General features: G+C 45.0%; 1 protein-coding gene across 2 annotated transcripts in view; it reads right to left on the reverse strand.

The window, feature by feature from the left end:
• Tubgcp2 (tubulin gamma complex component 2) overlaps positions 1–23,835 on the reverse strand; it is a 24,651-nt gene continuing 816 nt past the window's right edge. For both annotated transcript variants that reach the window (XM_034503362.2, XM_034503354.2), the window contains exons 2-18: positions 19,375–19,560; positions 17,990–18,118; positions 17,408–17,584; positions 16,178–16,337; positions 11,039–11,246; positions 10,552–10,751; positions 9,957–10,146; positions 9,106–9,251; positions 8,691–8,871; positions 8,228–8,408; positions 5,187–5,359; positions 4,595–4,723; positions 3,219–3,339; positions 2,767–2,910; positions 1,975–2,106; positions 764–927; positions 1–167 (exon numbers count right to left, since the gene is read on the reverse strand). In XM_034503362.2, the coding sequence (XP_034359253.1) occupies positions 32–167; positions 764–927; positions 1,975–2,106; positions 2,767–2,910; positions 3,219–3,339; positions 4,595–4,723; positions 5,187–5,359; positions 8,228–8,408; positions 8,691–8,871; positions 9,106–9,251; positions 9,957–10,146; positions 10,552–10,751; positions 11,039–11,246; positions 16,178–16,337; positions 17,408–17,584; positions 17,990–18,118; positions 19,375–19,524 (2,721 nt within the window). In that variant the 5' untranslated portion in view covers positions 19,525–19,560 and the 3' untranslated portion in view covers positions 1–31. The remainder of the gene's footprint in view (positions 168–763; positions 928–1,974; positions 2,107–2,766; positions 2,911–3,218; positions 3,340–4,594; positions 4,724–5,186; positions 5,360–8,227; positions 8,409–8,690; positions 8,872–9,105; positions 9,252–9,956; positions 10,147–10,551; positions 10,752–11,038; positions 11,247–16,177; positions 16,338–17,407; positions 17,585–17,989; positions 18,119–19,374; positions 19,561–23,835) is intronic.

Genomic DNA, 23,835 nt, shown 5'->3' on the forward strand with positions numbered 1-23,835 from the left:
CATGTTCCAGAAATATATTTAACAAGTAAGCTCATTGTGCAGGAATGGCCACCCTGGGTGCTGGTGCTGGGGGTCCCCTTGGGGCAGGCACTTGGGGGGCAGTCTTCTGACTCCTTTCTGCAGACAGACGTTCCAGGCGTTCCGCATAGAAACCATTGAAATCTAGCCTTTAGAGGAGGAAAAGGGGTGTTAGAGAAACTCCAGGCAGAAGCTAGCCCAAGCTGAGAAGATACACAGGATCTGCCATGGTTGTCCATGTGGCAACCCCACTTCTAACATGTCAAAGTCAGTGACAGGCAGAGGGAGCGGCAAGCTCCACCTGCCAGTGCACGGGTACACTAGCAGTCTCAATCCAATGGGCTGTACTGTGTGCCACTGGTTAGGGTTTTCATTACCCAGCATCTTCTGGCAATGGGAATCTGAGGGGGTCCCAGGCTTGGGAAGTCTGGCCATGAATTTCTTTGCTAGGGACCTAAGAAATGAGGGCATTACAAGGTGGCACAGGACACCAGATGGTCTCAGTATACAAACCAGTACTTTTCAAAGGACAATTCAGGAATGGTATCTAATTCCTGGATGAAGCCAGAGTCCCTTCCTATCGCAGTGTTACCAAACAGCCCTCAACCAGAATATTCACAGCTGGCCCCTTCCTTCCACAGCCTTTGCCCAGATTTGGGCGCCTGATGCCAAGGCCATGGAGAACAAGAGAAATGGTGAAAGCAGATGGCAGGGCTGGGCTTTAAATCCAGGAAATATTACTTACCTGGAGATGACACTGGCCATGCCATGTTCACAGTCACTGGTGCTGTAGACACTTAGTCGGGCGAGCAAATCAAGAAGATGGGCAGAGAAGTTTTTGTCAAAGTTGTTGATGGTGGCCTCGAAACCAGAGGACAGCTGAGGAGTATCCACATGCTCAGACAGATGCTGAAGATAAAGCCAGGGAGCTCAGTATTGGTTACTAGGGAGCTACAAGGATGCTCTTCCCTCCTTGTTATTTTGGTTTTTTAGTTTTGAGTCAGACTGTTGCTACTGTTCTTCAGGCTGGCTTGTGATTCTCCTACTACAGCCTCCTGAGTGCTGGGATCACAGGCTTGTGCTACCACTTCTGGCTCTCTGTTTTAGAGACAGAGTCTCATGTTGTCCAGGCCAGCCTTGAACTTACTTTAAATGCCTGGTCCTCCTGCATCCACCCAAGTGCTGGGACTACTGGTACACGTGACCATACCTAGCCTCCCTAGTTTTTAATGAAAGAAATTAGTTTTGCCTTATCCCCATGTTATAAAAGATGGGAACAGAGCACAGCAAATGCAGAAACCCCTGGGGTAGTAGGCCCAGCATCCTAGGGCTTCTCCAGGCTGTGGTCTGATTTCAGGGCTATTGCTGTTTTCCTCCCCACCTCTAACAAGCGAGGACAGACCCCTCTCCTACTGCCCTTGCTTAGTGCCCTCATGTTCTCACACTATCTCCCATTTGCCAGCCCCTGACTCTGAATCCTAGAGGCTTCATAGCCTATGGGTCATCTGAATAACTAATCAGGGAAAAGCACTTTAGCCAGGCAAAGCTCTGTACTCTAGGGTAGCCTGGCCTACCCCACACAATACTGTTGTATAGATGGCTTCGCAACACTCTGGAGGCCAGATGTCTGGAGGCTCAGTGTTGAGAAGGAAGCTAGTGGCTGTGTTTGGAACCTAACTTCAGGACCGGTGTTTTTCCCATTGTAGAGATAAAAACCAGAGAAAGGTAACAGAAGGTCTCTGTGTCAGTCAGACTTGTTATGGAGCTGAACCTGGTTCTGAACAACTGATCTCTTGCCTCCACTTCCCAAGTGCTGGGATTCTAAGTATAAGCCGCCACACCTGGCTTAATAATGTCTGTCTTGTTTGAGGTTTTATTTTCTGAAGTTTGTAATGCTAATACTGTCGTAGCTTAGTAAGAAGAAGGTATTTCTGAACAAGCCCCATGGCCACATACCTTCCTGGTAGGCTCCTTCCGGGGGCGATCCTCAATCCGCTCAGTCTCTGTGGGTGGCCCCGGCACACTACCCTGATGATCCAGTGTCAGACGGCCTAGCTCACTGTCCAGTTTCATACTCTGTGTAAATTTCTAAAGATGGGTCATGAGGAAAAGTTATGGTTAGCTCCACATACGGTGCGCCACAAAAGACAGCAAGTACCAACAGGTGCACAGTACCCAACCCAGAGACACAGGAACACAAAGCTGTAGACAGGATGTGAGTTCTTAGCATTCCCAGGTCTACATTTTTCAGTGACTACCAACTGAGTTTCCTAAGAGCATAGTTGTCTTGTATTTCCCTATGAGAATTAACATGACCCCTAAACATCTAAGGAATTAGCTTCACAGCCTCTATAATCTAGCACCACCTACATCTTCTATCTCCTGACTGCTCTAAAGTGCTGCCTAAAGAGTACCTGGCTCCCCTCATTCTCCAGCCCAGAGACCCCAGACTACCCTTCTGTCACTGACATTTTGTGTATTATTTGGACAACTGCTCGAGATAAGTTTAATGGTGTTTAATACTCAGTTTTGACAAATGAATGCAAAGGCATTCGGCAGAGGCCTAAGACAGAGACCAGCACAAGGGATGCTATGAGAAATAAGGCGGGCCCTAGAAAGCTTCACAGCCAGAATGGAATAGACTGGCCACAAAGGCCAGGAGCTCTGCATGGGCAGAAGCTGTGGGACAGAGCAGCATGTGGCGACACCTAGACGTTACACTCACTCATGTTGCCTCCTTGTCCTCACCTGCATACAATTGGTGAACATGACGCATACAGACATGAGCTTGGAGAAAACCTTCAGCAGCTCAGGGTTGGTCAGCATACAGTCCTTCAGGCAGTTGTCAAGGAAACTTGTGTGGTGGCCAAGGACATCGTCAATGTTGGAGGCCTGCAAACAAAGGCCCGAGACTTCACTGAAGATACTGGGCATGTGGTTTTCAGTTCTGGCTTAGTATTCTATTGCCTGTACATTGCCATTGTCTCAATGGGCCTGTGCTCTCTTAAAGACTACTTGTTTCTCTCCCTTCTTTCTGTGTCCTCTCACCTCTCATGAACATGGGCAGCAAGCAGGCAGATGGGAGGCTGTGGACATTTTTGTGGCTGCCATGACACCTAGCTAGCATGATGGTGTTATGAAATGCACTCTGGCTGGGAAAGAGCCTCTCAGATGCTATAATTTATAGAGCAGAAACTCACAGATTTCAGGTTTTTCTCAAGGATGTGCCAGGTTGGTTCCATCACTTCAAACATCATGTAGTACTGAATATTCTGGACAAAGTTGAGCATTCGCTGCCGCAAAGTGAAAGCACCAGCAAACCTGAGTGCATAAGGAACAGCTATGAGGAGGTAATGCAGATTCAGCAGGAAGCACATGCAGCGCATGGTGATGGCTTCCACCCCAACTCTACAGCACAGTGGACTCTCATGACCCTAGCTCTTGTGTGCTGACAGTTCAGACACAGGAACAAATGACATTAACAAGATGTCTCAGTGCTGAGGTCTGAGGACACCCACTCCCACTTCTGGCTTCATCAGGGTGTCACTGATGTTCTACCCGATACAACTCCTATTCCCCTGCATCCTGAAAAGGGAGTGCCGTGGAGACAGAGCAGGATCTGCAGCTAACTACACCACCCAAAGGAGATGTGGAGGTTTGAATGACATGTCCCCAGTTGGTGGCTGTTTGGGGAGGCTTAAGATGTGCAGCTTTGTTGTAAGAAGTACGTTACTGGGGGAAGACTTTGAGGTTTCAAAAGACTAGCAGTGTTCGCGACCTCTCACTATCTCCTGCTTCTCTTCAAACTGTGAACTCTCAGCTGCTGTTCCAGCTGCCATTTCTGCCTGTTTGCTGCCTTGCTCCTTGCCATGATGGTGATGCTCTCATCCCTCTGGAACTCTAAGTCCAAAATAAACTTTCTTTCATACCTTGTCTTGGTTTCGGTGTTTCATCACAGCAGTAGAAAAGTAGCTAAAATGTCAGGTAGGTGATAATGCCAAGAACTACTACCATGGCTGACTCCACACACCTGTGTTCTACTGGGACACTTTTTTCTCAGATTTATTTTCTTTTTTAATTATATGTATGTGTGGTGTGTATGTGAATGCAAATGCCCATAGAGGCCGGAAGAGGACCCCTTGGAGCTGGAGTTACAGGTATGAGTGAGCTGTTCAATGTGGGTACAAGGAGTAGAACTTAGGTCAACTCCAAGAGCATTACATGCTGTTAACCCCTGAGACATCTCTTCAGTTTCCTGAGACAAGTTCTTAAGAAACTTTACCCTCAAATTTTCCTTTAAACATCAGCCAACTCCACACACTAGTGTACAAAAGGTCACCAGAGCACTCCAAGCACTTCCTGCCCTATGTACTCAGGAAGAGGGAATACAGAGAGGGGCTTGTGTGCTGTAGACAGAGCCTAGAAGTCAGGTCTATGAGGATCTAGACAGTGAGTATGCAGCTGGTGAGAAAGTCATCAAAGTGGGTAAGCTAGAAGTGACTTTCAAACAATGTTTTCAATGACCCAAAACGCAGAGCCGCTTCTCTTAGAATAATAGAGGGCAAAACAGACACACCACTTCGCAGAGTGCAGTGCATGCTGCTTGGCTGTCTTGTTGCTGATCCAGACACTGCAGAGCTGCCGTTCCACGTGTTTGCAGTAGAACATGTGTCGGAAGAGCATCTGGTAGCGGGTGAGTGCCTTCCTGCAAAGAGGGGCATGTCAGGAACCTGGACAAGGAAGCCTGTGCTTCTGACTATGCTGCACCAACAGACAGTAAGAACAACCCAGCATCCTGCAGTGTGAAGCTGCCCAAGCAGGCAGTTCTGACTCCCATTCCTGCACTGAGCTGGAAAAGCAACCAATTTTCTTTTTTTTCTTTTTTCTTTTCTTTTTTGGTTTTTCAAGACAGGGTTTCTCTGTGTAGCCCTGGCTGTCCTGGAACTCACTCTGTAGACCAGGCTGGCCTCGAACTCAGAAATCCACCTGCCTCTGCCTCCCAAGTGCTGGGATTAAAGGCGTGAGCCACCACCGCCTGGCTGCAACCAAGTTTCTTAATTCTAGTAGAGGTTAAATACTAACTGAAAAGCCTTATCTGAAAGGTCAGGGGATAGCTCAGTGGTGAGCACTTGCCTGACCATAAATAGCCTGGGTCACATAGGACTCACCTGTTAATAATTAGTGACAGGGGCCATTTGACCATGTAGTCAAAGGAGAAGGCCTCCAGACCACTCAGTGTAAGCTCCGTGGGGTCAGCATGGGTCATTGCCTTCTCCTGTTTGGTCTCAATGGCCAGAACCCGCAAAAGCTGAGTGATAAGGTCGTGAGGCATCAGGTCAATCTGGAGAAGTGAAAGAAAAGATGCACACAAAATTGTCTTAGACCTTAGCTACCCGTGAATGGAGCTGGGAAGCAAGAAAGCTTCTTAAATACTATTACAGGCTAACCACCCACTGATAACCCTTAATTAACAGATTAGGTCGGAGCCAGGAACAGAGGCCCAAACCTTTAATCCCAGCACTTGGCAGGAAGATCTATGTGAATTTAGGGCCAGTCTGGTATACATAGTGAGTTCCAAGACAGCCAGGACTATGCAGAGACCTTGCTCCACAAGAAAGAGTTAGGTTGGGATGTATGCTGTGCACTGGTGACCACTTGCCTGGCATGTGTAAAGTCCTAGGTTCTATCCACAGCACCACACAGGAAAAAAAAAAATACATCAAAGCATCTTCCATTAAAATGGAAGAGAACATAAAGGAAACTTGCTTTTTAAAGAATTATTTTTACACTACGTGTATCTGTGAGTGCATGTATATAACATGTGTGTATCTGGTGGCTATGGAGATAAGAAGACAGCATCAGATACTGGAACTAAAGACACAAACTACCCAATTTAGGAGGTGGGGACCAAACCTAGGTCTTCTGCAAAAGCAGCAAACACTCTTGCGCTGGCTAGTTTTGTCAAACTGATACAAACTAAAGTCATTTAGAAAAAGAGAATCTCAAGAAAATGCCTTTAATTTGCTTACAGGCAGGTCTGCAGTGCATTTTCTTAATTAGTGATTGATGTGGGGTTACCAAGGCTAATGTGGGTGATAACACCCTTGGGCTGCTGGTCTTAGGTTTTATAAGAAAGCACGCTGAGCAAGCCATGAGGTCCAAGGCAGTAAGCAGCATCCCCTTGTGGCCTGTTCACCAGCTCCTGCCTCCTGAGCTGTTTAAGTTCCTGCCCTCAGTGATGGAGTGTGATGTAGAACTGTAAGCTGAAAGAAACCCACCCCAAGCTGCTTTTGGTCACAGTGTTTATCACAGCAATAGAAACCTAAGATACCTTTGAACAACTAATCCATTTCTCCTGGCCTTAAAATAACATTTTAAATGTTTCTGTTGTTATTATGAACGAGGAACCGTAGGAGAAACTGAGTAAATGTTAAAAGAGTGAAGAATTCTTATTTTACCTGTGAAGTTGAAACATACTTGGTGAGATACATGACACTAATCATTATGGACAAACAGTATTGTCCACAACATTAACTATTACTTATATCTGATATGAGCCAACTTCATATCAGTTTGATAAGGGTTCCTATAAAACATAAATATATGTCCAAAAAGAGACAAAATATAAAAGACAGGAAAAAACAAAAGCATAAGGAATAAAGGAAGAAAAGCACAAACAGCTCCTGAACAAAGCAATGCTCACCGTCTCCTAACAGTCATGGACATGCGGACCACTCGAACCCTGCTTGTCAACATAACACATATGGGAATGTCAGGCGAGCAGACACGACTCTCACTTGCCCCATAGCCAGCACCTGAGACGGCTCCTGTGTTGTCCACCTGATCAGGCCACTGACTGCCACTAGAAATAAGTACCCTACAAAATTACTCCTGCACTTAATAAGAGATCCAGAAATACATGACGTGAAGAAGAACAGACTTGCAAGGAAAATGAAGTCCTACAAGAACAGTGGAGCTTCAGCCTCACTCTCAGTAACAGATGGAAGCTGCGTGCACAGCACTAAGACCCATCCGAGACCTGCCGAGCAGAGGAAGAACCCATGTAGAATCCCAGGACTATCATGATACGTTATAAAACTTATGCTAAACAGTCAAGTTAAAACTAAGTAACAGTGCTGGAGATATGTTCTTCCAGGGAGCCCAGGTTCAGTTCCCAGCACCCACACAATGACCTACAACTACCTGTAACTCCAGTTCCTGGGACCCATGCCCTCCTCTGTCCTCCACAGGCACTGTACATGTGCTGCAGATACATGTGCAGGCCAAATACCACACATATAAAATAAAACTAAGAAAATTTAAAACCAAAAAACCTTAAGCAACAGAAAAAAACTCTGAAAATTTACAACTAAATAAAAACAAATCACTAAAGAAGAAATCATAGAATCTCTTGAGCCACCATGTAGTTGATGGGAATTGAACTCATGACCTCTAGAAGAGCAGCCAGTAAGTGTTCTTAACCACTGAGCCATCTCTTGAAACAAAGGAAAATAAAGCATGCTAAAATATCTTAACTTCAAAACTCAAGAAACTATGAACAGAAACTAAGCCCAAAGCTAACAGAATCAAGAAGTTGATAGAAACAAAAAAGAGAAAGAAGAAATAAATATAAAGAAGAAAGTAATAAAACCAAGAATGAGTTTTTAAAAATATCAGGGGAACTGACAAGCTTTCAGTTACATGAGGGAGAAAAGAAGACAAACCACTGAACTCAGATATGAAAGTGGAGCTCTTCCTGCCAGTCTTAGAAATAGCTCTCTGTACTGCAGGACAGCAAACACACCCTGTTGATGGCAACAGAAACATCCTGGTGGCCAGGATGAGCTCAGGAAGCAGAAGTTATGGAAGACCCCAACCTGCATGAAATGGAGCCTTGATGCAGTATTTCCAGAGAAAAGAGCCCAGTGACAGAGCCTGAAAACTCACACCACTCCCCAAACCTGAGAACATAAAGAACACGCATCCACCTACACTCCATGAGACTCTGACATGGACCAAACTCACAGGACAAGTACATACAAAACAGTGTTTCCTGTTTGACCAGACACAAACCCTTAACAAAATGCTTATAAGCCAGTGTTCTCTGAAATAGGAAGAACACCTGGTAGGACATCTTGACTGGGCCCTGCTGTGTGTTCACACCAATGTTGCAGAAGCAAGATGCCATGATGGTAAACACTGCACTCACCTTGAGGTCATCTTTGAAAGGGTCAGTGTTAGCAGTGCTCATCCGCAGGGCCAGCTCCAGCAGAGCCTCCAGGCGTGTGGGTGTAATGTCCTCTACTGGTTTCCTAAGCTCCTCCTCAGTCAGGTCCATGAAATGCACGAAGAAGTCCCCCTGGTCCATCAGGAAGTAGCGCTTGATGGACCTGTGCCAGGGTTGTTGAACATATAGCCTGACCCCTGCCTTCAACATACAAAGTAGATGTTTGGCAGCTCTCGGTGAGACATGGAGCTGCTCTGCTCAGGCAAGGCAGAGGGACCGACAGCAAGGAGCTGAGAGACCTGTTGGCTTGCATAGTCTGAGAACTAGAGAACTGAGACCCTGCCACCTCACACTGAGGCTGCGGGGAGCCTGTATAGAGATAAAAATGTAGTTGCTAAGAGGAACATTCTACTTTCAGCCCCATGGATAGAAAGTGAAGTCCAACCTCAGGTGGGCCACCAGCTCCTTCTCCTCCATGAGGAAGTCCAGCAGCACTTTGCTGGCATAATTGAATGCTTTCTCAATCTGCTCCACATAGGCCCGCTCTTTGAGGGTATAGATGATCTCTTTGGCTACAGGACAGGTGACATCATGACCACATTCTCGGACCACATTTAGGTATTTTCCTGAAAGAAAAAAAAAAAAAAAAAAAAAAAGGAAGTTGGATTCAGTATCACTGTACATGTTGAGTCTCAGGCCTGGACCTTTATGACACCAATCAAACATGAGTTAGTAGGCCATTCCCAGCTAAGTCATCTTCAGGGGCAGAGGGACTGGAAGGCTGTGATGACCCCTGGGTCCCATGATGCAGCATGCAGAGGCCATTGACCTCCTTGGAGAGTGGTCCCAGCAGTAGTCACCTGTGCTGAGGATCTTGCCTGCTACCTTCTGCAGGAAGGATGGGATCTGCTGCGGCAGCACAGTGTAGCGCTGGTCCCAGTACTTGTCGTTGTAGTCCTCCTGGATCTTCTCCTTCCGCAGCTCATGCTCCTCCACCATGAACTCACTGCAAGTCACACAGTGTTTCAGGCCACTACAGAACAAGCCTGGACAACTCTGGGGTGGCCACATACTTCCAGAAACATCCTGCACAACCGCTCAACTGAGTAACTCCAGCCTTACTTGGGAGCAGGTGTCTAATCTGAGGCAGAGCTGGGTGGCTTCTTCCCTACTCTTCCATAATGGCCACAGGACAGACACATAATGACTTGTCCTGGGTACATGGGCCTATCAACAACAGAATCAGACCCCTCCCATAGAGTTTCAAGAACCATTTACCTGTGGCCAGAAGGAAACTGCATTCCTTATTAGGCTCATCACACTCAATTCTTTTCTTTGGCCCCTCTATCCCTCCATAAAGAAACACGAGGCCCGCCCTATGGTAGAGCACATGCAAGGCCTGGGTTTCATCCCCAGCACAAGAGAACAGAGTTCTCTATGAACTGGTCATTTGCTTCACATATTCAAAGGCATCATGCTGCAGTGGCACACTACTCAACCACATGGAAGCAGTAAGGACATGGGCTCCAGATTTAGGCACCAATGGTCCTCATTCAACAGGATAAAGCTGCTGATAGGCACTGAGTGAGTGACACACACGCCTCAGCTCATAGCTGCTGTGTTGAGGACTTATGCCTGGCATATCCCTTCTCAGAGGCTATTGCACAGGGGATAGTCCAGGTGAGAGGTATCTGGCACCCATAGGTCCTACCTGTATGGGTCATGAATGATGCCCCTGTAGATCCACTTCTCCAGGATCTCAAAATAAGGTGCACTGGCTGCCTTGGTCAGGTAGAGGCACAGCTCCTGTGCCTGGCTATCCCCTGTGTAGTTGAAGCTCCTATCATGGAGAAGGCTCAGTGTCGACCCGCCTACACACTCGCCTTTATCCACTGAGGTGGCTGTGGGCAGAAAGGGGTGGCTCACTATCAAGATGTCTAAGCACCCCTGGCAGATAGAATCCCTACCAAGACAGGTGTCATGGTTAGATGCTGAGCTACAGTTGCTAATAAGACCTATCAAGAAAAGCCTCCAGGCCTAGCATGGTGGCACATACCCAAATCTCAGCATTTGAGAGGCTGAAGCAAGATGACTGCAAGTTAGAGGCCAGTTTGGACTACACAATTGAGTTTACTAACTAGTCTAGAATATATAATAAGACCCTGTTTCAAAAACCAAGACATGACAAGAACTTTGCCTCGCCACCATGCCACCATAGAGTAATGTGAATGGCCAGCCGCAGACAGAATGGCCTGCCGTGCTTGAGGAGCCCTCTGCCTGCAGCCCCTCCACCAGCAGGTCCGCACCAAGGGAGGCAAGGATGTCGATGGTCCGCATGGCTGGCTGGATGTAGAACCAGAGCTTCTGCAGTGAGAGGAGGCCCTGCCTGTGCAGCTGTTCCAGCTGTGTGACCAGAATCAGGTATTCCTTTACCAGGGTTCTCATGGCAGCAGCCAGTGCATGGTTCACCTGCCCATATTCAAATGAAGACTTCTCCTCAATGAACCTACAGCAAAGACACATGGGACATTGGTGGGGGGGGGGGGGGGGAAGAGCTAAATTTCCAAACAAAACTTGAGCTATTCCAAGTCTCCTTCTCACCCAAGGAGCAAATTACTTACTCCAGTACTTAGAGCCAATTGGACTCTGTGGTACTAACAGCTGAGTCAAGATAGGGATTTTGAGTCACAGGCTCTTCAAAATTTGTTAGGAAGAAGGGGGAATCCCAAACCAGGAAAGGACTTTATCAGTCACTTATCAGACCAGAGGTGGCTGGTCACACTGGGGACTCACCTGGTCACAGTAGAGTAGCTGGCAGCCACAGGGAGGATTCTGTTTACTAGCTCCCGTATGGACAGGTCCAGGTTGGGGTCCACAAGAAAAGTACGGTTCTGCCTCCCAGCTAAAGGCTGAGCAGTGATGTACCTGCCATCCACACCCACAAGCACATAGAGCAGGTCTTCCACCACTGCTGATTCCTGCGAGGCCAAGGGCAATGTACCTGCAAGGCACAGGCAACACTAGGCTCTAAAATTCTCCATGCCACCGGTTCTGTATCCTTACCAACCTTCTCTGTAACCTCTTGTACACACAAGGATGGAAAGAGGAAGTGATTTCCTTTTATGATTTGAATATGAAACAGATTCCACAGAGTCTGTTTGATCCTCAGTTGGCGGCACTAGTCAGTAGGTTCTGGAAAGCTCAGGACTTAGGACATGGCTATAGGAAGTAGGACACTGGGGGATACCTTGGAAGGTTATACAGAATCCCCAGCTCTTTCCTCCATCGGCTTCCTGTCCACAGGTACAGCCTTTCCACCACTCTCCTAATGTGCTGATGTTCTGCCTCACGATGAGCGCCCAGAAGCAGTGATCAAGGGATATTAGCTAAAATCTGAAACCCACAAAACCCTTCACACTTTTAAGTTGTTCTCTGAGCTATTTAGGTCAGTTAAGCAAAAGTAACTAATACAGAAAGTTGGTACCAACAAGTTACATTGTTGCTGTGACTAAACCTGACCAAGTGGTTCTTAGGAACTGGCTTGTGAGAGGAAAGTGAAAATGTTTAGAAATACAGGCTAACAAAGTCTAGAATTTAAGCATACTCTATGGGCAACTCTTGGAGCTCAGATGATCAGAATACCATTAGAAATAGAGAGTGAACAGCAGGCTTATCAGGCTTCAGATAGAACAAGGACTGGAAGCCACTTACAGCACATTTTAGAAAAAAAATTTCTTTATACTATTTGTGCCCTGAAAATTTGTGAGTATGAATCTAAATGTAATAAATAGATCAGCTGAATTAGGTGAGGTCATTTTGAAGCATTCATTCACTCAAGCTATGACATGTGAGAATCAGGAGGGTGGAAAAAGCAAAGCATGAAGACTTGAGGAATTTGTTTGATTAGAAAAGCCCATGAAAAGCGGGGGCTTAGGTAGGCATGACTTCTGAAGAGATCAGCACCATTAAAAAGAACCCAATTAAACAGTGTCTCCAAAACACAGCAGGATCGACACACATACACATATGAACTCAGAGGCTGTGGCAGCATGCACAAGACCTGCACATGCTCAAACAGACATGGTCCCAGCACTGAGAGGCACACAGTTCCACCCTAATCAAGAAGCAATTTGCAATTGATACTTGCTGGGAGAAGGGAAATCTTTTTTCTCCAATGGAGTGTCACTGGGTTTATCAATCATAGGGCACTCTCCATGCCTAGGACTGGTTGACCAATACAAAAATCAGCTTCAAGAAATTTTTTGTGGGCTTTTTTTTTGTTTTGTTTTATGTCTGTCTGTCTGTCTGTTTGTCTGTCTGTCTGTCTGATTGGTATTTTGATTGTTTGCTTTGAATTTTGTTTTAAACATGAGAGAAAGATAATGCTGGGTGGGTAGGGAGGTGAGAGAGTCTGAAAGGAGTTTGGGAAGAGAAAACATAATTAAAATATATTGCATGAAAAAAATTACCATAAAACAAACAAAAAAACCAAACCAAACCAAAAACCAAAACCAAAAAACAGCAGCAGCCAATTGTTGGAGAAATATTTGCCTGATTGGGAGAGTATTTGCCTGATACTCAGGAGATCCTAGGCTTAGTCGTTGGTGCTGGAATAAAGCCAACCACTTTGCATCTGAACAACAAGAAAGAGGTCTTGTGGCTATCTTAAGAACTGGCCAGACCCCAACACCTAGGCTCCTGTCTGGCTACTCTCCTATGATCCCCTTTTGGAACGAGAGTGTTTATTCTGTATCACTGCATCTTATGTAAGTTATGTAACTTGTTTTATAAAGGATCAAGCTAGGAATGTACCTTGAGTTTCAGAGACACTCAGGACTTTGAGAAATGGTAGAAATGTTAAGACTTGGATACTTTAAAGAGGAACTAGATGTGTTTTATATCATGAAATGACCACAGACCTTTGAGAGCTAAGGAGAAACACAATGACTTGCATATAAAATGTTTTCCTACACGAATACTTGGTCCCCACCTGGTGTCACCATTTTGGGATATCCTGGAAATCTTAAGAGATAAGATACAGTTAGATGAAGTGGGTTAGTAGGGGGTGTGCCTTTCAAGATTAGACCTGGTTCTTAGCTCCACTCTTGTTCTCTGCTTCCTGTTCACCATAAGGTAAAAACAGGATCCTTCCACATGTTCTATGTGCCATGATTCTCTGTCTCACCAGACCCAATAGAGAAAATGATCATGAACCGACACATCTGAAACCATGAGCCCAAAATAATCTTTCCTCTATAAGTCATATACGTCAGGTATGAGGTCAGAGTGGTGAGAAAGCTAACCCAGGCTAAGTATGCAGCACTTATCAACACAGATGAGTAAGTCTGTGTAGTTCTCCAATGAAAAAGGTTTCCTTTACAAAGACATCACTGGCCAGACTGGCCAGACATGGTGACATACAACTTATATCCCAACACTCAGGAGGAAGAAGCAGGTGGATCTCTGAGAGTCTTGGGGCAGCATGGTCTACACAGTGAGTTACAGGACAGCCTAGGCCACATACACATATATACACACACACACACACATACACACACACACACACACAAAACAAACAAAACTCAAAACAAATGAATAGGACACTATGTGTCAAATGTCAAGAAAATGCCTACTTCTATATCAACAGGACAAGATGGTGGTCACAGTCCACTTACTGAGATGGCTCTGTTCCAGCCATCCTGTCTCAGCATGGCTTTCTCTCCTGTTCCCACATGCCTGGCATGTGCTGGTGTCATTCAGGGAACAACCTGGGCCTGACAGCATGGAGAAGTGTCACACAACATACTTTGCACTTCATAAAACCTCTTTGTTGGCCTTGCATACCCACCACTCGAGAGGATCTAAGCGCCACACGCAAAGCTCTATGTGTAGCTGCCTTCCAGCCCCAAGACAAAACATCACATCTCGCTTATATCCATGCCTTTGAGTTCCAAGTTCCACTTCTTACTTTACTCCACTTTCTCAGGCTTTACTCCACTCAGGCTTTCTCCTGACCGGTAAAACCACAATTCTAATCTCCATGGTTTATGACAGTTGGGCTGTGTGCTTACTAAAATGGCAGGGTCTTCTAAGAATAGCTCTGACCCTCTGTATAGATTATTCCTCAGTCCTCCGTGGACGGTAGGTAGCAGGTGGTGAGATGGAGGGGCTCTCCCATACCTCAGTATTTCTATTGTTACTGTGAATCACCATGCTTACTCTAATGACTACCGGTAGCTCCTCAATGCTGAGCATGAGTCTGGAAGATACTCTCTAGCTTCTAAGCAACACATGCATAGCAGATGCTAGCCCTGTCCACCTACCAGCATGCCTATATAGGGAAAAAAATACCAAACAAAATTGAACCAGCATCATATGCTGTATTAGGTGTGATAAGGAAGGACAAAGAAGTGGTGACTGTTGCCAGATCTTCAGTTGAGCTCTGAAGGGTCCGGGGAACACAATGTGCAAATAATCAGGGTAGCAGACCTGGCTGGCTTATCTGACTGGTATGCAGGGCCTGAGAGGAAAATGGAGCTCACGGGCCAGAAGAGGCCAGCCTGGGCAAACTGTCAGGGTTTTGTTGGGGATGAGGGGCATTGTAGGGCTGTCACTGGACAGGCTTACCTAAGACTCAGGCCCTGTATTGAAAGTGGGCTCTAGCTATGCCTACATAAGTATGGGAACTATAGGAAGAGGGGAAAGATGAGGTTGTCACGATCCATGCCCCTGCATGAAGCCATGGCCACTGGGATTAAGGTAATGAAACGGTAGACTGGTTGCTTGGGCATGCTCATTGCATTTCAATTTTCAACAACTACAGGTGTAAGCCACTGGGGAGGTGGCAAGTACACCAGCAGAGTGGCCTTAAGTGACATAAAGTTTACCTGGACACTTGAAAGTGGAGATGGAGGAGATGGATCTGGACTAATCCCAAGGAGCAGAGGCAATGGGAGAAGACAGAGATCGTACTAGAAAGAGTGGTTGGAAGGACACAGAGATGGAACAACTAGAGAAATGACGACTCATGATGCTAAGTGAAGCTGAAGATGGTGACATCTAATAGAAACGAGTCCTGAGGGACACACACTATGCAGAGCACCAGCTACACCCATAGGCTGCAGGAAAGTAAGGTCTAAGGTTGAGGCTCTGCCAAGGATGGTGATTATGCTGACCACAGAGGTCTGTGTGGAGACAGGAGAGCAGACAGGGAAGGAGACAAGAACCTCTACCAGGTGACAGATAGGTGACAACTAGGTAACTGCTAACACTGCAAACAACAAGTCTATGACATAAAGACAGCTGCCTCTACCTTCCCATGAACTTGCAGCAGAATGATGTCTGCTTGGGGACAGGAGAACACACTCAATTTGTCTAACAGCCCTATAAGATATTTCTAAAGATGATAGTAGACCTCTGCACTAACACCATACAGAGCTCGGGAGCTGTGGCAAGGCATACCCCTTCACAATTTTCTTAAACTAGGGCTGCCATCCAAGGGGCAGGAAATCACACATAAGCTATGCCAATGCAAATTTCCATAGTTTGATCTGAAAAGACTATGGGATTACATGTAGCCTCTGGTATGCCGACGCACACATCTTAGATTCCTGAGACCCTGCCCTGAAATAGCAGTGTTGCTAAATAGATGTATCTTTTAAGGCCTTTGTGAGCACAGTACTAATACTTGATGTAGTCTGTGGCAATGACAAATCACTTTTCAGAAACTGTGTCCTCCTGGTCCTTGTGTCTGCACTCCTGTGCACAGCCTGGGAGGCCAGCTCTGATTGTCCTAAGGCTCTGGCCGGAGGAATGCAAGAACAAGCACTTCAAGTCCTCTGGGCTTCAGTGTGTCACCCATGTTTTCACAGCCTGCTGAGGCACATGCAAGCAAACAGAGAACCTCCTAGGTGTCAGGAACTCATCACATACCTATAGGCAAAGCTGTGTCTGAACTCAAGCCCGAACCAATCAGGAAATCTCCAGCCAGTGTTGGTCTCTCATATACCCATGCTGGGAAGACGGGGAGGGGCTGGCCCAAATTTTTTTTGTTCTGTTTGTCTCGAAGCATCTTTCTTGTAAGTTCCAGAGACTAGTAAGGGCATTTTTAAAAACAAAAACAAAATATACTATAGTGCAAATAAAACCAAGATATTTATGGAAATTAACATGTCTTTGGCATAGAAAAAGTCCATAATTTTAGTACATAGGACATTAAATCTTATTTAAAAAGGAGACATGGTTCTAACTACCCATCAAAACATCTGGACAGAAAAACATGACAGCCAGGCCCTTTCAAGGTCTCTGCCCAACAAGGAACAACCCACAGTGTCAGGGCATCAGCTATGGGGGCCATGGGAAAGTATCTGCTTTTTACTGAAGTGTTTCAGGTCAGGACACAAAGCAGGAAGAGCCTGAATTTATTTTCTTAGCAGTGACTACGTCTAGACTACTTGCTGAATAAGACAGGGGTTAGCAACTGACATATATCCTTATCCTATGGAGAAGGCCAACCACAAAGGCTACAGGCTCTATGCTTAGGCCATGCACAGAGTACTGCCCTTCCTGGGAGATTAACAACCAGAGGCTGACAAAGCTGGCCATTTTTAGAAGTACTGACTTAGCCCTGCATACCTGCAGGTCACACAGGGTGGGTGGTGTGAGGGCAATGAGAAACTGGCACAAGGATATACCTAAAAGACTATGTGCTGTGTCCTCTGTGCTCAGTACAGAGGTGAGGCTTGGCACTTCACAGAGCTGGGGCTGTGGAAAGCGGCCTGAGGGACTCAAAAGCAGGCACACAGTGGCTCTAAGAGGACACTCAAAACTCACAAAACTGCCAGTGTGAGGTGGAATAAACCCAAGCAGCAGCAAGCCCAGTGGAAAAAAATAACCTCAAGGAAATAAACTGGCAATTCCAAAAGTACTACCATGTTGGAAACTGTCACAAATTCCAGTAGGGAACCATGATGTGTGCTGGCTCAGATGTACTGCATGTGGACGGGGCCAGACCCTCTCTGCACTGCTTACGCTCATAGGTCAGAGTTACGACTAAAGAACACAATCCAGCCTTAGCCTCACCTATGTCACATTAGTTTGTACTACGAGTAGACATATCTGCTTAGCTAGCAAATGGTCTGTGGGTGACAGTAGATCTGGTACCTGCTGCAGTGTGGAGCCCGTGGCCACACTGCCAAGCTGCTTCCTCAGTTCCTCTAGCTCTTGTGTGGACATCTTAGAGGCTGCAACAGCGATGTTGAAGCTGGCGGTGCCACTGGCTGCAGCACTAGCTGCAAGCTCAGCTCTTTCCTTTGCATTCTGTTGCAAATACTGAAGTGTCTAAAAACACACAAAACCATGCATTCACACCAAGCCACAGAAAGTCCATGTCTCCCTGCTTTCTTTCCAGTTGCCATGAGGTCAGCAGCTGTCACCTCTCTACCAGGCTACTCCCTGATGTTCTGGCCCCAAAGAAAGCAAACTGAAAACATAAACCAATACAACTCTTTTCCTTTACGTTTCAGATATCCTTCCTGTATGGAAAGGCTAACAGTCACTAAACACATGCCTTCAAAGTACTTCCTCATGAGGCAAGAGCAGGACATGCAGGAGTAAATGCACGGAAGGCATCACCTGCACTCCAGGCTCCTCGAGGAAGACAAGCCAGCACTTAGTGGAGACACTAGAGGGTGTTTTCAGTGTCCCCAAAGCAGGTGTGGCGATGCAGATGAGGCAGACGCTTACCTCTTTGTCTTCTGTGAGTTTTGATAACAGGTACACTAGTGGGTCAAGGTTCCTTGTATTTTTAGATTTCAGTTCATCATATTTCTTTAAAAAGTCTTCAGGCGTTCGAGAAAATTCTGCAATTTTGACCTCAAATCACAAGCACGTAAGTAATTTAATAATGGTAACATCAGATACTAAAAAAATCTTCAAGAAAATGAAACACACAAAAACCAAATTTGAATTAGGTTGAGTTAAATAATCACATCTCCAAAATAAAGAGCCTGTTAGTATTTATGGTCCACTGAAGGCAGCCTCTCGTCAACTGTACTTTCTCAGTTGTTGCCCTAGGCCTAGGAGCACTCACTCACAACTGCCCTCCGAGAGGCCTAGGAGCACTCACTCACAACTGCCCTCTAACGCATCCTTTCACAGCTTGGCTCACTCAGCAGTGTTTCACTCAGCAATTCTTACTAATCTGGCAACAAACTGAGTGTGCGCTTCCTGAGCCACACTCCACACAATTCATCAACTGGACTGTGCCATCACTATGTTCTTTAAGTAACTGAGGCCTCACAATCAATACCTGTCTTTTAAAAGATTTATTGTATGTGTTTTGCTTACATGTATGTGCATGCAGTGCCCACAGAGACCAGAAGAGGGCATCGATCATCTAGAACTAGAGTTACAGATGGTTATGAGCCATCATGAGAGGAGCTGGAAACTGAACCAAGTCCTCTGCAAGAGCTGCAAAAAGTTCTTAACCACTGAGCCATCTTTCTAGTATCTATGTTTTAGGTCTAAAAACAATCATATGTTTAGTAGATTTCAAATTCAAAGACATTTTTTGTTAAAGATGTATAATTTTGAATAAATAAATAAGGAAATAATACTTGAGCCAGGTGTGGTGTGGCACACAACTTTAATCCCAGCACTCAGGAGACAGACCTTTCTGAGTTCAAGGCTAGCCTGGTCTACATATCTACATAGTGTGTTTCAGACCAGAGAAAGGGGAAGAAAGAAAGGAGAAAAACCCCCCTGAAATTCCAGTATGATTAATACCAGTAGCTTCCCTTTTTCCACCCAGTAATTTTTGCATATCCTAAGTCTGCTCCACAGGGAAGAGGGGAGGACTGTGTAAATCAGAGTTGAGCTACTCCACCTCTCTCTCTGGACATCCACTGATTCATCTATATAATGGGATAAATAACAGGAGCTATTGCCAGGAGCCAGGAGGCTAGCAGAGCACAGTGAATGCCAGGTTCAAAGGAGGCTGTTGGCCCAGCACTAGCCTTGGTGAGGCTATGGGGACAGGCCCCCATCCCCACAGTCCTAGGATAAGTACCCACACCCATGATTTTGTACCCATAGGTCTCTAGGGTCCTGTATCAGAAGTGCATGCTCACCTTGGCACTGTGGGCAGACACTGTGGTTGTAACATATGGCGTCCGGTTCTTCTGCAGCAGGTCAATGTAGACCTCAGCCCCATCTCCGCCATGGATTCGGAGAAGGCTGAGCAGCTCATTGACATCATGGTGAATCCGAAATTCACTCATAGTTTAGCTCTGAGACACCAACATAACAATGTTTCCCTGAAGGCAGAAAGAAAGCTGTTTATAAAATTAAAGCCTAAACAGAGTCATAGTGACCTGACCCCTGAACCTTCACCCAGCTGATACCTGGTTCTGAAAGATATCTGTACTCCCCCTGAACACCTATGCTCCTGTGTCATCCCCTTCCCCACATCCTGCATTTTCGTGTTTATAACCCCTGTGTTAAAAAGTAAAAATTATGATTTGATAATAATAAAAAAAAGAAAAGAAAAGAAAAAGAAGAAAAGAAAAGAAAAGAAATAACACACAGTGTCCCCCTGGCTCTGCTGACTTAGCTTCTGACAATCTAGTTTCTTGTTCTCAGAAATACTTTGAATTATAAAATGTTATTGTGGTTTTTGTTAGTATGCTGGGTAAAATAATTTTTATTGATTTCATTTTAAATTTCAAAGTTTGTAGTGAGTTAAAATGTCCTTCAACATAATTATAGGTCATATTTATTTTCATATTGTAAAATGCAAGTTAATCTGTTGAACATTTTTTTAAAAAATGGATTCCTTTCTGAGGATTTCATATATGAGCATTGTATTTACATAATTTTTTCTTTCTCTCCTTCCTCCCACTCTTCCCAACCCCCAATACTTTTCAAATATATCTTATTTAATTATTGTTCATATATGTATGTATGTATATATGTATACATGTATAAGTATGTATGTATATACAAATACTGATAAATAAAGTGTTTTGGGAAAAAAAATTAAAGCCTAAAATATTTTTTAAAGATTTATTTTATTTATTTCATGTATATTAGTACACTGTAGCTATCTTCAGACACACCAGAAGAAGTGCATCAGATTCCATTACAGATGGTTATGAGCCACAATGTGGTTGCTGGGAATTGAATGCAGGACCTCTAGAAGAGCAGTCAGTGCTCTTAACTGCTGAGCCATCTCACCAGCCCCCTAAAATGTCTTTTGACTGATTCAAGCCTCTGTCAAAAACACCATTGCCAAGATTAGGTCAACCATCAGCCTCTCCCCTTCCCTAGCAAGTTTATCTATCAAAACTCTGCCAAGATCTTGCCAGCCATCATCACTGTGCCGATCCTGTGTCTACAGAGCTTCTAATTGTTTCCCTGCTTATACCACCACTTGAGCCAGTTATACCAAGTAAATCACTGAAATGGACCACAGGAGCCTGGTTCTCCTGCTTCAGTCCATTGCCATGTGACCATGGGTGTGCAAGGGGCAGATCTGCTATTTTATTCCAGCTTTCTGGCCCTTGCTGGGCAGACACAATAATTATGCCCTTGAGGGAGCTTGCACAAGCCGAGGCTATACTGTCTCTGTCCCGACATATTAAAACCTCCTACTCATGAGGCCATACCCAGTTCTTAAACCATAAACTGTCAGGTGGCATCTCCACCCACAGACTTGTATGGCATCCTTTTTTTGTACTCTAAAATCTTCAATATTTCCTTTTCTGGTCCAGGCCTAGCTATGTACAAAGATATTTTAGGTAAGTAAGATTTCTAAACATTCCAGTTTTTACTGATGCTTTGACCAGGACCAGCTGTACTAGACACTGGCCACATCCTTGTGCTAACAGCTGACAACATGGGTCTTCTACTCTTCCACTGATAGCTGAGCTAATCAGGACCAGAAGTGCTAATAAAGAACATTAAGAAAAACAGACACTAGCTATAGATTCAAAATTAAGCCTAACAAACTTTATGGGTATTATAGAAACCTGGTAATAAACCTCTATTGCGATTTCTAATTTGGGATCCACAAACATTAGTGAAGTTATGCCTGGAGGTGAGGCTTTAATATTGGTATCTGTAAATTTTCTGAGCATTCTTGTATATTCTCAAAGACTTTGTAACTCAAAGAACTGTTGTACTCACATCTCCAATTGAGACAAGCCCTGAGTTAAATCGTGCCAAGGATGGGAGATTCAGCACATGTTCTCACAGTATGCTAATGTACAAAGTAGTACCATTTGGAACTCTACCTTGAGAGTTCCACACTGTAAATCCATGTAATGGAAAGCAGTTTCCTAGTTTATTAGCCTCCACCAATGGTTAAAACAGGCGCCTCCAAGAACTAGAACAAAATGGAAAGTCTAAGTTAACGTCAAATCTCCTGCACAATACTTCCAAATCAAGAGGCATTTGGTGCATCCACAATAAAGAACACAAAACAGCAGAGTGTAGGCTATGGAGTCTCACACAGTAGGATCATGATTCTGTCACCCATGAGCTGTGAACACCAGGCAAACTGCTAGCTGGCCCTTTGCATGCTTCTCATGAAAAGAGGGAGTAACAGAGCTACCCAGAGTCCCTACGAAGATTAAATAAAACAAATGCTGCCTCCATATGCTCCCTGTTTTCTGGGAACTGGTCATGCTCACTAAGTAATTTGGAAATTGTTTTGTTTTAGAAACTTAAGGCACTGACAGTATCTTAAAATGGCAGTTTCCTTGGGGCTGGATACATGGCTCAGCAGTTAAGAGCATGTGGCTGCTCTTGCAGAAGAAGTGGATTTAGTTCTTAGCTCCTGCATGGTAGCTCAAAACCATCTATAAACTCCAATCCCAGGGGATCTGATACCCTTTTCTCGTCTCCATGGACACTGCATGTACATGGTGTGCAGACAAAAATGCAGAGAAAAGCACCCAGACATACAAAAATAATAAGTAAAATGTAAAGTAAAAATGAGATATTTTAAAAAATAAATTGGTAGGTCCCAAAAAAGGTACTTTAAGCTACCTGGCAAGCAAAACACAAAACCCCAGAGTTCGCCCACATATGGTCTCTTCAAACCCAGGAGTAACCATGAGCCTTCTCAAGGCCTGAAGTCAACATGCCAGATGGCAAAGAAAGTGTGGACTACCAACACCAAACCCTGTCCACCAGACACAGGGCAGAGCTACTCCATGGGAAGACCATCTACACCGATATTTGTTTTAAAATCATATCCATGTGTAAATCCTCAGATAGCACTCTTTCCCATGTAGTACTCCAAGGAGCCGGCCAAGCTTCATGGTTTGCAGATAACTACAAAAAAGGGGGGCTTCTCTCATCTCTAAATAGTAGCTTCCTTCAAGCCTTTAGATATGTGCCAGGAGATAGAGCTAAACTTTCAGTTGTCCCAACAACCGAAAAGACACATTTAGCAGCTACCTGGCAAAGGACAGGAACAGTAATGTCAACACAATTGTTCTACATACAGGAAGACAAAGTTACAGTTGAAAGGTACAAGTGTAAAGAAGTCTGATGGACTCGAAACAGCCTGCTTAACCTTCTGACACCCCTTGGTTCCTAGCTCTGTCAATCACCACAGGTATTCTAGAGTAAACACAACTTATTTAGCAAGTCTGGCATAACCAATCATGAGCAAGTCAGGTGCATACTTTCAACGACCAATGATTAAAACAAAGTTGGGGTGGAGGTAGAGAGGTGTTGACAATGAAGATTCTGAAGCAGTGGTTCTCAACCTGTGGGTCAGGACCCCACCACTCTTTCACAGGCATTACATGTCAGATATCTTACATATCAAATACTTACAGTATGATTCATAACAGTAGCAATGAAATAATTTTATGGTTGGGAGTCAGCACAACATGAAGAGTTGCATTAAAGGGTCAAAGCATTAGGAAGGTTGAGAACCACTGGCTCCTGGATAATAAAACCAGCCTGTGCTGGGTTTTGTACACTTGACACAAACCTAGACATATCTGAGAAGATGAAATCTCAATTGAGAAACTGTCTCTCTCATATTAGCCTGTACACAAGCCTGTGGGGCATCTCTTTGATTGGTGACTAATAGGAGAGGGCCTGGATCACTGTGTGTCTGTGGGTACCACCCCCTGAGCAAGAAAGCAGGCTGGCCTCGGGTGGTGATACTCAACCTTTAATCCCCAGCACGTAAGAGGCACAGACAGGTAGATAGATCTTCTAGTTCAAGGCCAGTCTGGTCTACAAAGCAAGTTCCAGAACAGCCAGAGCTACACATTGAAATCCTGTCTTGAACAACAAACAAAAGTCCCAAAACAAATGACCTAACCAAGACACGGCCTGTCAAAAACATTTTATAATTTGCAAAATGTCAAGAATCCAAAAGCTTTTAGAGACAGAAGTGAGAGAGATGATATCACTGAGAGCCCATAAGCAGCTGTCTAGAGACATAGAAACTTTCATTTCCAGGGCTTAATTACAAAAAGGTTTTCTTTCTTTCTTCCTCCATCCCTCCTTCTCTTCTTCTCCCTCCTCCCCCCACCCCGTGCCTCTCTCCCCTTGCCAGCCCCCTC

The sequence above is a fragment of the Arvicanthis niloticus genome, chromosome 1, assembly GCF_011762505.2.
Source record: "Arvicanthis niloticus isolate mArvNil1 chromosome 1, mArvNil1.pat.X, whole genome shotgun sequence".
NCBI classification, from domain to species: Eukaryota; Metazoa; Chordata; class Mammalia; order Rodentia; family Muridae; genus Arvicanthis; species Arvicanthis niloticus.